Here is a 12,003-nt window from a genome sequence, read left to right as displayed (position 1 = left end):
AAATTTATAATTTTTTTTTTCAAATCATTTCATAGAACAAATCGCTTGTCTCATAAACAAGGAAATATGACACACCAATTTAGTATTTAACTTTGTTATAAGCTTCAAATTAAATTATTATTACTGTTTATAAATATTATATTTATTATTAATTTTGACATATTTGAAATATCAAAACTCATAAATAAATTGGAATAGAAAATCATGAATTTCTACTTATAAAGTATGCATCTCAATTTTATAACTATGTCGCAAAGAAATTTTAGGGGCTAATATTCGTAACTGGACTAATTTTCCATGGTTTTAAAAAAAAGATTTGCTATTTTCTATTTTCTAAAAATGATTTGGCCAAATTCTGTACTATAAAGTTATTTTATCTTAAAAATGACCCAAATTTTATAAATATGATATAAAAATCATTAGAAAAATGAATATTTTTACAAAAATATCATGAAACATTTTATAGTTTGCATATTTGGGACTATAAGATTTTATCTATTTTTGTTTTAGTCCATATATAATTATTATGATGGGTTGTGTATATAGTCATATTTATGTAATTTTTGTAAGAACTATACGACAAACTAGACAGACCTGTAAATCATGTCTGATTTTTGGTTTTCCAGCACTATGAGGGGATCTCGAAGATCATTTATGAGTGCATAGATAGACACAAGTTGCTAATCTTTTTGGAGAGACCTATATTGTTTTTTGAATACACAATGGTGCGTCTACAATTGTAATTTCCATTTTAAGTATTGAAAATTATGATTTTTTTCCCAAAAAAAGAAAAGAAAAGAAAAAACTAAAATTCACCATAGTTTCTAAACTTTAAAATAAATTTCCATCTTTAAAAATTGTCATAACAATAATTTAAATTAATATTTTGATGAAAATTTGAATAATTTAAATTAATGTTTTTATAAAACGGTCCATAACAAAATAATAGTGTACATTAGTATAAAAAATATTATGTAATCAAGTGAATCTACTTAAAAGAATTTGCCACTTTATCTTATTAGAAAAATAATCATAATTTTTTATAAAATCTTAAGTGAATCTTGTTAAAGAGAATTCCCTTCTTGTTATTAGGAAAACAATCCTAATTTTTTAATAAAATCGTAAGATTTGAATGGTCTTTAATAATAATATGTATATTCTTTTTTTAATAAAATAGAAATGTTGTTCCTTAAAAATATGTATATTTATTCTTAATTACGTATCTTAAACTTTAAATAAATATATTACAATATTATTGTTATTTGTTATGATATAAATTTTTAGTCAAAAAATTTATTATTATTATTATAATATAAAGTTTTAAATGGTTTTGATAATGATAGTTTTTTTTATATGTTTAAAAAAATTAAAAATGAAGTGTTATGTTTTTTGAGATTCTAGGTTCAAATTTTTTCGTGGTTCAACCAATAAATAGATAAATAATTATTATTAGGGATAAATATTGGATCTGGATTCTAAGAGATTAACCCTTACTATGGTGGAAGAACTTATTGATTTCTTTGAGGATATGTATGAAGGCCATTTGATCTGGGCGTACCAACGCGAGGTAGCAAGGATTTTTCCTTGCCACATGGGTAGGATCGTCTAACATATTCGCTATCGGTGTCAAAATCGATCCTACCTCCAATCTCCACGTCCCCTACTTGCAAGTTGGTGCCCTCCCCTAAGGTGCCTTCACCTTCGCGAAAATTTCTAGTTTCCATTCCATATGAGGGTCCCAAGCTCTATTGCGCATAGTCAGTTTCTCTCTGCGACGCTCTTGTCATTTCTTTGTTGTCGCCCTTATCATCGACAAACCTTCTTCCTTGTGCAAATCACATTCTCCTCGTAGCTCACCTTGTTTTTGAGCCTACACCACTATATTCCCCACCTCTCCCATTCATCAGTTTCCTACATGAATTTTTGACATGACAAATGCTTAGTGGAGGCTTGTCTCCTACCTGTCAGTCGTCACTACAACTAGTAGGGAAGGAGGGGCAAAAAATAACAAGAAGTGTGTGAAACCAAAGGCAGAAGAGACAAACTTGGTTTTGGGAGAAGGGGTAAAAGTAAATGAAATTTCGAGGATGGAAGAGACTGCAATTATTGGGAGGTTTGTGAGCAAGGAGATGGTCATGGTTGTAATAAGGAATTGGACTTAAAAAACTTTTCCCCTATTGCAATTTATTCGCCCTGGTGCTTGATACTATCCAGGGGATGGATGGAGTGGCTCATAGAGTCAAATGAAGACGTGGAAAAGCTCCTCCAAAAGTGAGGGTTGTGGGGTTTGCAGACCGTTTTCCTGAAACGCTAGTAGCCAAATTCAACACACACTCAAAAAGGCTTTCATTGGTTCCAATTTAGGTGTGTCTTCCAACTATCCCCTTACAGTTCTGGTCTAACGAGGTTTTCGTGGAAATTGGAAATAACCTAGGCTGGTTTTATGAAGATGACAATCCTTACACGAAGACTAGTTATGTGGCTATGACCAAAATTCTCATTAAGCTGAACCTGGTTGTTGGACTACCTAATTCGATTTCCATCCAAGTTGGAATAAAAATTCAAAAGCAAGATTTAGATTATGAATGGATCCTATTCACGTGTGTGAGGTGCCACTCGTATGGGCACTTGCGTGAATACTATAAAATTGGATGAATGTGGAAGAAATGGGTAAAAAAACCACAAAGGGTTTTTGTTTCATAATGTCCCCTCTTTGCAAATTTGGAGGACAATGATTAGGGTATGGGGAAAGAGGATTCGACCACCTCCCTAGACTCCATCGACCATAAAATTTTAGATTAAGAGGTACTGGTAAAAATGTTGAAAGCCCCCCTGGATTAGGACCAAGAGATCATGGTTGAGCATAATGCGGAAAACAAGGACTCAATGTTGCGTATGAATACATCCTTCCTCCCTCACCCACTTTGAAGCTTTCCCCTCATGTGCCCTCTGTCTTGTGTTTAATTTATACTCTACATAACCTCTCTTTCCCCCCTCCCTCTCCCACTATTCCCCTTTCCCCCTTGTTTCCTCCCAAAATTTTTTGCCCCCTTATGTCAAATATGGAATCGTTGTCAGGTGCCTCTCTCCCTCCTAGTCCCACACAACCTCTCATCCATACCGATTGCATTCTCTGGCTGCCCATAACAACGCCAAGGTATTATATTTGGAGGATTTTTTTCTTGAACCGGGTGGAGTCCTTGGGATTTCGGATGAACCCTTACCAACTAGCTCGGGTAGGGGTAGAAAATCCCTTATTTATCTTACTATGAAGCTAGCATGAATGGAGGTCAAATCGGGAAAGCAAAAATCCATCCTTAGGGCACTTAGAGTTGCAACACCTTCCAATGTCTTAGGATGAGAATTCTTACTTGGAACATTAGGGGTTGTCCCAACCCCAGCAAAAATTTGGCCTTTAAAAGACTAATTATTACTCTATCCCCATAGATTATTTTTCTCCAAGAAACTATGATGGAAGGATCCAAAGAAAAATTCGTTCTTTCTAGCCTTCTCCCTAGCTAGTATTTTGAACATACTAATGTCATGGGAAAATTTGGAGGGCTCATTATGGGATGGCATACCTCCCTCCTTCGATGCTCTATGGCCTGGGCTTCCTCTTCTTGTATGGTTGCATCTCTTATTGATAGAGATAATGGATTTTCTTTCATCGATCTAAATATAAATGGGCCTTATGCCGATAAGAAGCCCTTATGGCAAAACATTTTCAATTTTCTTTGCTTTGGATTAGATCTATTATGTATTGGTGGGGATCTATATTTTACCCTGGGCCATTCATAAATTTGGGGGCCTTTAACCAATGTTGATCCTCTAATTGATTATTTTTTGGATAATCTTGATTCACTAGGTATCATGGACATTCTCCCTTCAAAACTCCTTCCTAGTTGGTTAAACAACAGAATTGGGAATGATCAAATTGCTAATAGGTTGGATCATTTTCTCATCTTATAGAGCCTCCTGGATTGAAATTTACAAATCAGACAATGGGTAGCCTTGAAAGGGGAACCTGATCTTAATCTTATCATTATGGATATGAAATTAGGGCTAGAACATCCCTCCCTTATTGAAAAAATCCAGGAGTCCTGGGTTCCCTATAATTCGAACCTTGGTGCCCCCCATGTCCCATCAGTTTCAAGAGAACTTAAAAAGAGCGATTAAAACCATATCCATTTAGGCAAGGGAAAAAAGATCTCAGGATGAAAAACTCATTTCTGAAATACGAAAGAGGTTACAGACCCTTCTTGCAAACACTGATCATTCTACATTTTTTGAAGAACATGAAAATGCCCTAAAATATCTAGAGGAAAAAAAGAGGATCCTTTTGCTTGATAAGGGAAAGGAGTGGAGGCTAAAAATCAAAGCTTTATGGCTCAAAGCAAGGGATGAAAACACTAAGTTTTTTCTTAGAGTTGTCAATCTATAAAGGCAATAAATACTATCTAGGAAATTACAAAATTTGATGGCTCAATAACATTCACCTTTAAGGACATTGCTAATGAAGATGCTCCTATTTCAAAGACATCTTAAAAAAAAACGATCTTGCAAATATAGATAAAATCCTCCAAATGGTTAGATTCTTCTCGATGTTTGTAAATTAAGAAGAAATATTGGATCTTATGAGGGAGGTATTTAAAGAGGAGCTTAAAATGGTTTTGAAGAGTTTTCAAAATGACAAAAGTCTTGGTTCAAATGGACTCCCAATTGAATTTTATTTGGCTTACTTTGAATTCATTCTGGAGGACTTGAAGGAAGTGATAGAGTACTCCATAATAAATAGAAGGATTTTAGCACCTTCTAATTCTACTTTCATGATCCTCATTCCAAAATCAGATAAGGTCGACCCCTTTGATAGATTCAGACCAATCTCACTTTGCAATTCTATTTATAAAATCATCTTGAAGATTATTGCTCTACGAATGAAGCCCACTCTTTTAGAAAACATTTCCCTTGAGAAATTTGGGTTTTTGAAAGATCATCAAATCCATGAGGTTATTGGTCTAGCTCAAGGGGGACTTCGCTCCCTTCACACACACAAAAAGGCCATTATATACAAAGCGAATATTTCAAAATCTTTTAATAGGGTGGATTGGCTCTATATCAAACTATTGTTACTTCATCTAGGTATTAATACACAACTTGTTGATTGGATATATTGTTGTATCAACTCCTCCTCTATGGCCTTATTAATTAATTGTTATGTTCCCCCCGTTTCAATTCTCAAAGGGGGGTTCACCGGGAACGCCCTTTATCCACTCTTCTATTCCTCCTGGTTGCGAAATCCCTAAGCAAAGCCATTATGGATGCAAAAAGAAGACATCTAATAAAAGGTATCCCAATCTCTCAAAGGTGCTCCCTTACTCGTCTCTTATTCATTGATGATATCATTATATTTTTAGCTATGGATAATGGAAGCCTTAAGACTATCATACACATCTTGGACACGTTCTCCTTAGCCACTAAAAAGAAGATAAATCAACACAAATCAACCCTACTTGGAAGCACACTTGATCAAGGAGAAGTTAATCTTGTTCAAGGGATTCTCTCAAAACTGCCTCTTCCATTTGGAGGCCCTTTACAATATTTGGGTTTTATGTTGAAACCAAACAACTATAATAAATCTTATTGAACCTGGCTCATTGCAAAAGTGGAGCTTAAAATTAAAAGATGGTGTAATAAATGGCTCTCTAGAGCTAGAATGTTGTTGCATTGGAAATCTATTTTAGAAGTTATTATGGTTTATTTGGCCTCTCTTGCTTGGATTCCAAAAGTTACCATAAGTAAAATCAAGAAATCTCATTAGATATCTATGGGTGGGTCAATAGGATAGAATACTATTTTCCCTGGTTGCTTGACCCTCTATATCCATTTTGAAAGCTTTGGGGGGTTGGGATCTAAAGAATTCTACTTGGTTCTCAAGGGCTTTGGTAACCAAGGGAGTTTGGAAGATGATTAATAAATAAAGTCTCTAGTCTCAAATCATGGAACAAAAGTACATTTCCTCGGCTTCCATGTTGGATTGGATCAGATCTCCAAGAAATCTAGCCCAAAACGAATCGATTGTATGGAGAGCCATCATTAATTCCATGGAATTTATTACATTGGGACTCAGATGGAAGGTGGTGATAACACAAATATTCTGATTTGAAAGTATCCCTGGATTGGTAGGGGGGACTCAAACATACTTTTACAACATATTATTTAGACTTTAAATGATCAAGGATGTTTGTACCTTCGCCAAGTATCAAATAGGGATAGCTCTTTCGGTATGCAAACTTGGAAAGATGAAACTGAACTTCACTTGAAGATCACCCTACGCATGAATGGTCTCACTACACAAACTTGTTAATACAATGTCTCATTTCTTTTTCCCCTTATGAGGATATTCTGGTTTGGTCTATGGCCCCATCTGGCCGCTACAACCCAAAGTTTGGATACCTAACACTTGCACAACGTGAGAATAGGCCTCCTCCTCCCCGACAGTCCAAGAAGCATTGGAAATTTTCATGCCCACTAAAACCCAAGTTTTTTATGTGGCTCCTTCTCCATTTCTCACATTTTTATTCACTTTCCTTTCACTCAACAATCTTGGAAATAAATTCAAAAGAGTAAAGGAGCATAGTACTCCTAGAGTGGAATCATAGTAGAGGTTTGTTTACATGATTGGCTGAACAAAAATCCAAAGGCAAATTTAAAATCTCTAGCCTATGGTGGTTTTCTTGGGTATTTGGATTGAGATAAATGCTACCATATTTGATGACCAAGGAAAATCACATACCTTAGTGGTGTGTAACAGCTTGGCCTTATAGGATTCACTGCCTAAAGAAAATTTTAAATCTTCCAAACCATCATCACTCAAAAAATTCCATTCAAAAAGATAAGCCTTGGGCTTACTTCAATGGGGAATCTAGATCGAATCCTTCTTTAGGAGGTGCAAGGGGGTTCATCCATCTATCATAGCATCATATTTTCTCCTTTTCATGCATTATTGGACCAGCATCTAATAATTTTGCGAAATTGTTTGCACTCAAACTTCTTCTCCAATTGGCCAAATTCTTGCATATAAATGAGCTATATGTATATGGGGACTCTTTAAATGTGATCAACTAGATGAATGGGAAAACTCATCTAAAAAACCATACTCTCCTTCCTCTTTTTCAAAACATATCCAACAGGATTAGATACTTCTCACACATTTCCTTCTCTCATGTATACAGGGAAAGAAACTATGAAGCCAATATCCTTTCAAAAAGAGGACTAACATTGGCTAAATCCCAATAGGAAATTTAATAAACTAAGGAAGGTGTGCTCAAACTTCTCTAGTTATGCTCCTTGGAATGATTGTTTTCCTCCTTTCTTTGTGTCTTCTCTCGAATATATAAGCAAGATGTTTTCTCTTGGAATTTTCTCCTCTAATCAACAACTAAACCTAACAATAGATTTTGTCATTAAATTTTTTCAACGCAAATGGAAACATATAGGGGGTATTTTTAAAAATGTTTGCACGCTTCCCTATTTTGGCTACAGGTCTCAGTGTCACTTGGCACTTTTTTTTTATAACTGAAACGGGTGTATCTTTATTTATATTGGAAGAAATTTGGACTTACGCCAATGCTGCCATCATTACATTTCATCTAGTACTATTCCATAATGCATGCTGCAGAGTCCTCATGGGTTACATTGGTGAATAGAACTTTCCCCGTTTATGAGAATTTGGCCTTTCCCTAGTGTACAACCCTTATTTGCCAACAGATCAGCTTCGCTGTTCAGATTTCTGAGTATGTGGAAGCATTTGTAGGATTCAAAATCGAGTAGGACTTCCTTCAGTCTGCTCAGAGTTTTGTTGAGGCTTACATTGATGAACAAGTTCTCCGAATTTAACTTTTTAATTATGAGCTCGGAATCTCCGAAAACTTGGATTTCTTTGTCCCCTCTGTCTCTAGCAATTTGGCAGGCTTTAAGAAGGCTTAGTATCTCGGCTTGATTGTTAGATTTCTGCCCAATGCCCCAGGAGAAATTGTCCCTTTTGACTCCAGCCGGGTCATAGATGACCCCACCTGCCCCAGCAGCCCCGGGATTGCCTTTGGAGGCGCCATCAAAAAAGATCGTGGATATTTTTTGTTTTTTCCACCATACCTGAAAATTCTCTTCCGTTTCTCTTATTCTCCAGATTGGATTCATTGCTTGAGGGGCAGAAAGCAACCTCCGGGGGTGGGGGGAGAGATAATTCAGCCACCTTTCTTCTTCGGGAAGCAGCAATGGATCTGCAGAAAAGTACTACTGTTGGGCAGCTTCCAAGAGGAGGGATTTCGCTTTTGCAGCTACAGCTAGAGGAGTTTGTTCTTTTCCGTTGAAGATCAGGTCATTCCGGGCCAGCCAGGTCTGCCAGCAAGTGAATTTGGGGATGGCGATCCAGATTTTCCTCCAAAAAGATTTGCTGGGGATTTTGTGGGGGTAGCAATGATTCCAGGCGTCGAAGAGATCGGCTACAGAGTTATACGAGGGAACAGTGATTTGGAACTCATAAAGGATTAGACGCCACACCTCTTTGACAAACTTGCAGTCCATGAAGAGGTGCTTGGCTGTTTCTTCACTGTTACTGCACAACACGCATCTGTGAGGCCCAGCAATGCCTCTTTTCATCAGATTTTCTCCGGTTAGCAATTTATTATGAGCCAGGGTCCAAAAAAAGAAGTTGACTTTTGGTAGAGCGAGGGGCTCCCATACCTTCTTCCAGAATTCCGGATTTCTGCTGCTGTTCTTTATGGGTTGGAGAGCGTTGTAGGCTGCCGCTGATGAATAAGTCCCGGAGCGCCCCCAACCCCATCTGTCCTTCGACCATCTGCTCACTGGAGCTGCTTCCTCCAGCAACTCATCGAGCGCAGTCATCTGGTGATTTAAGCGGCTTGGTATACCATGGAAGTCCCAACCGGTCCATGCGCCACGACTGTCCCATTTGGAGAGATCGTAAACACTGTTGATTCCAGCGCGCTCCAGCCATTGTCTTATTTCGTCGATTTCCTCATTTTCTGACAGAGGGGCGCTGTCCATAATGCGATCATGCCACAGTTTTGTATGTTTACCATTGCCGGGGATTTTATAAACTCTGTCTTTGAAGAAATTCAGACTTTTATTACAGAGTTTCCATACCTGGGAGGCGTTGATTGTTTGGGAAGCCTGAAGGTTTCGAAGCGGTACCTTATGGGCATACTTTGCTTTCAGAGTTTCGCTGACTGGATGCTTTGGATTCTCATATAAATTCCATAGTATTTTTCCACCCAACGCCAGGTTGACCATGGCTGGATCCCTGATTTGCAGACCTCCTTCTGCGAAAGGCCGTTTCACCTGTTCCCATTTCACAAGATGCATTTTATGGATGTTCCCTTTCCCTCCTTGCCAGAGGAAGTCATGAATCAGTTTGGAGATGTGTTCTGTCACCTGCTTTGGTGCTAGTAGGAAGGCAGCTTGGTAAATTGGTAATGCTGAGAGAACAAACTTGATCAAGATGACCTTACCTCCGGGAGTGAGCCAATATCCTCCCCAGCTTGTGATCTTTGTCTTAATTTTGCTGATGACTTCAGACCACAGGGCTCTCTTGTTGCAACCATTAATGATAGGGAGTCCAAGGTATTTTATCGTCTCCCATTGGGCTTGGCTATTGAAGCCTAGGATAGCAGAGGTATTTGCGAGTTCCTGTTGATCGATGTTCCATCCAAAGACTTCACTTTTCCTTTCGTTTATGGAGGCTCCCGTGGCCCTGCAGTAACTTTTTAGGACTTCATCAAAAGCTTTAGCAATTCTAGGAGAAGCTCCTCCGAGAAGGAGAGAGTCGTCTGCAAAGAGAGCATGATTCTGGGCAGGAGAGTGAATGGAAGGTTTAAGGCCTGGGAGAGAGCCTGCCTCTTTTTCTGCTGAGAGTGTCCGCCATCAAAATGTAGAGGAAGGGAGAGAGAGGGCATCCCTGCCTAAGACCTCTCTGGGCTTGGAAAAAGGAGGTGGGGCGGCCATTGACGAGGGGGGCAATCCAAGGGGAGTCAGTGCAGGCTTTGATGAGAGCAACAAAGAGGGGGGAGAAACCATAGGCAAGGAGAGCTTTGTAAAGGAAGGCCCGGTTGACTCGGTCAAAGGCGTTGGCCATGTCAAGTTTGATCAGCATCCCCTTTTCTTTTCGTTTCTGGCTTGAATGAATGATCTCTTGAACTTGTATGACATTGTCCAGGATGTGCCTACCTTCAATGAATCCGCCTTGATTGCTGGAGATAAGTCTGTTTAAGAGAGGCTTGATCCTGTTTGCAAGGAGCTTTGCAAGGATTTTGTACGAGGCGTTGCACAACGAGATTGGCCTGAATCTGGCAAAGGTTTCAGGATTTGATTCTTTTGGGATGAGGGCCAGATATGTGGAGTTGGTTCCTCCCCCTACCTTGGCTTTATTCCTGAATCCTTTAATCATCTTTAGCAGATCTGCTTTAATAATGTCCCAGCACATTTTGTAGAAATGGATGGTAAATCCATCGGGCCCAGGGGCCTTATCTGGGTCCATAGACCAGATCACTTTTATGACTTCTTCCTCCGTAAAGGGCCTGTTGAGATCGAAGTTGTCTTCAGATCTGACCAGAGGGGGGATATTGGAGAGGAAGTCTGCCATGTCCTCCTCATTACCTTGGATTCCAGCAGTGAAAAGCTGACTATAGTGATTTACAGCTGCCTCTTTGATCTGACTGAACCGTTTGCAGGTTTGCCCTTCTGCTGTTGTTATTTCAGAGATGTGATTTCTGCAGAGTCTTGCCCGATATTGGTGATGGAAGAAGGAGGTATTCCTATCTCCCGCCTTCAACCAAAGGCTTCTAGATTTGATTCTCCAGTACTCCTCCTCTAACCGAAAGGATTGAAAGGTCGAGCGTTGGATTTTGACTTCTTTATCCAGCAGTGCTGGAGTGACATCTCTGTTTTCCATATCTGTTTGCAGCTCCTCAAGGGTCTGCACCATTTCTTTTCGGAGACTAGTTGGATTTGGAGCAGGTTTTTTGATCCACTCCTTCAGAGCGTGCTTTGTGGCTTTGAGTTTTTGCTCCCACACGTAGCTGGGGGACCCTGAGAAGGATTTGCTCCAAGCTGCTTTCACTGTGTCAAAAAAACCTTCTCTTTCTGTCCATAGAGGGCTGAAGCGAAAAGGGATGGGGCCCAAATCTTCTTCGTCTTCTAGAGAGAGCTGGATGGGCTTATGATCTGAAGTAAGTTTGGGAAGGATTTTGGTATTGATGATCTTTTTAGTTGTCATCAGAGCACCCTGAACCAAGAATCGATCCAGTCGAGCAGAGATATGTTCCACTCCCACCCTGTTATTGGTCCAGGTGAAGAGCCCTTTCGCTGGAATGAAATCGATGAGGTCCCAATCCTGAATGAGTCCTTCGACCATAGGAAGGAAGGGATCTCTGCTGTGAGTGCCTCCCCTTTTTTCCTTATATTTTAAAACGATGTTTAAATCCCCGGCCAAAATGATATTTTTGGGGGAGTGATGCTCAAGGAAGGCTATGAGGGAGGTCCAACAATCTCTTTTTTCTGAGTATAAAACAGGGACATAAAGGTTGAAAAGGGAGAAGGATAACTTACTTGGATTGTGCATTAACTCCGTGTAGATCCAGTGTTGAGTTTCTTGAGAATTTTTCAGCTAGAAGAGATCCTCTGACCAGAGAGTTGCGAGACCTCCAGAAGAGCCTCTTGAGCTGACTGCTTTTCCTACATTTTTCTTCCATTTCTTTTGGCTGATATCCAAGAGGGCTTTCCCCTCTATCTTTGTCTCTTGGAGCAAGAGGATGTCTGTGGGCTCCATCTTGAGAAGATCTTTAATCGCTTCAGCTTTCGCGGGATTACCCAGTCCTCTGCAGTTCCAAGAGACGAGGCGCATTATTTACCTGGGAAGTGGAGGGAGCCTCCCTTAGGAGGCCTGTTCCTTGTATTTCTTCCGATAGACATCTCAATAGTAGGCTG

General features: G+C 39.2%; 1 protein-coding gene across 1 annotated transcript; it reads right to left on the bottom strand.

Moving 5' to 3' along the window:
* Positions 1–8,292: 8,292 nt before the first annotated feature.
* Positions 8,293–11,431, bottom strand: LOC149141217 (uncharacterized). The gene is made up of 2 exons (XM_089451180.1): positions 10,246–11,431; positions 8,293–9,848 (listed from the first exon to the last, which is right to left on the bottom strand). The coding sequence occupies exons 1-2, from the start codon at positions 11,429–11,431 to the stop codon at positions 8,293–8,295; spliced, it is 2,742 nt and encodes a 913-aa protein (XP_089307306.1).
* Positions 11,432–12,003: the final 572 nt, after the last annotated feature.

Source organism: Pinus tabuliformis, chromosome X (genome assembly GCF_031772625.1).
Source record: "Pinus tabuliformis cultivar Carrire ecotype Pingquan chromosome X, CPIR1, whole genome shotgun sequence".
Taxonomy (NCBI): Eukaryota; Viridiplantae; Streptophyta; class Pinopsida; order Pinales; family Pinaceae; genus Pinus; species Pinus tabuliformis.
Note: the sequence above shows the minus strand (reverse complement) of the source record. Positions and strands in the feature narration are given on the sequence as shown.

What these genes read in the sequence shown, in the direction of transcription:
- LOC149141217 (XM_089451180.1), bottom strand. Translation starts at nt 11,431, where the DNA reads ATGGTCGAAGGACTCATTCAGGATTGGGACCTCATCGATTTCATTCCA. An exon ending in TCAAGGCGGATTCATTGAAG is followed by an intron (nt 9,849 to 10,245) that starts GTAGGCACATCC and finishes CTCTCTTTGCAG; the next exon opens with ACGACTCTCTCCTTCTCGGA.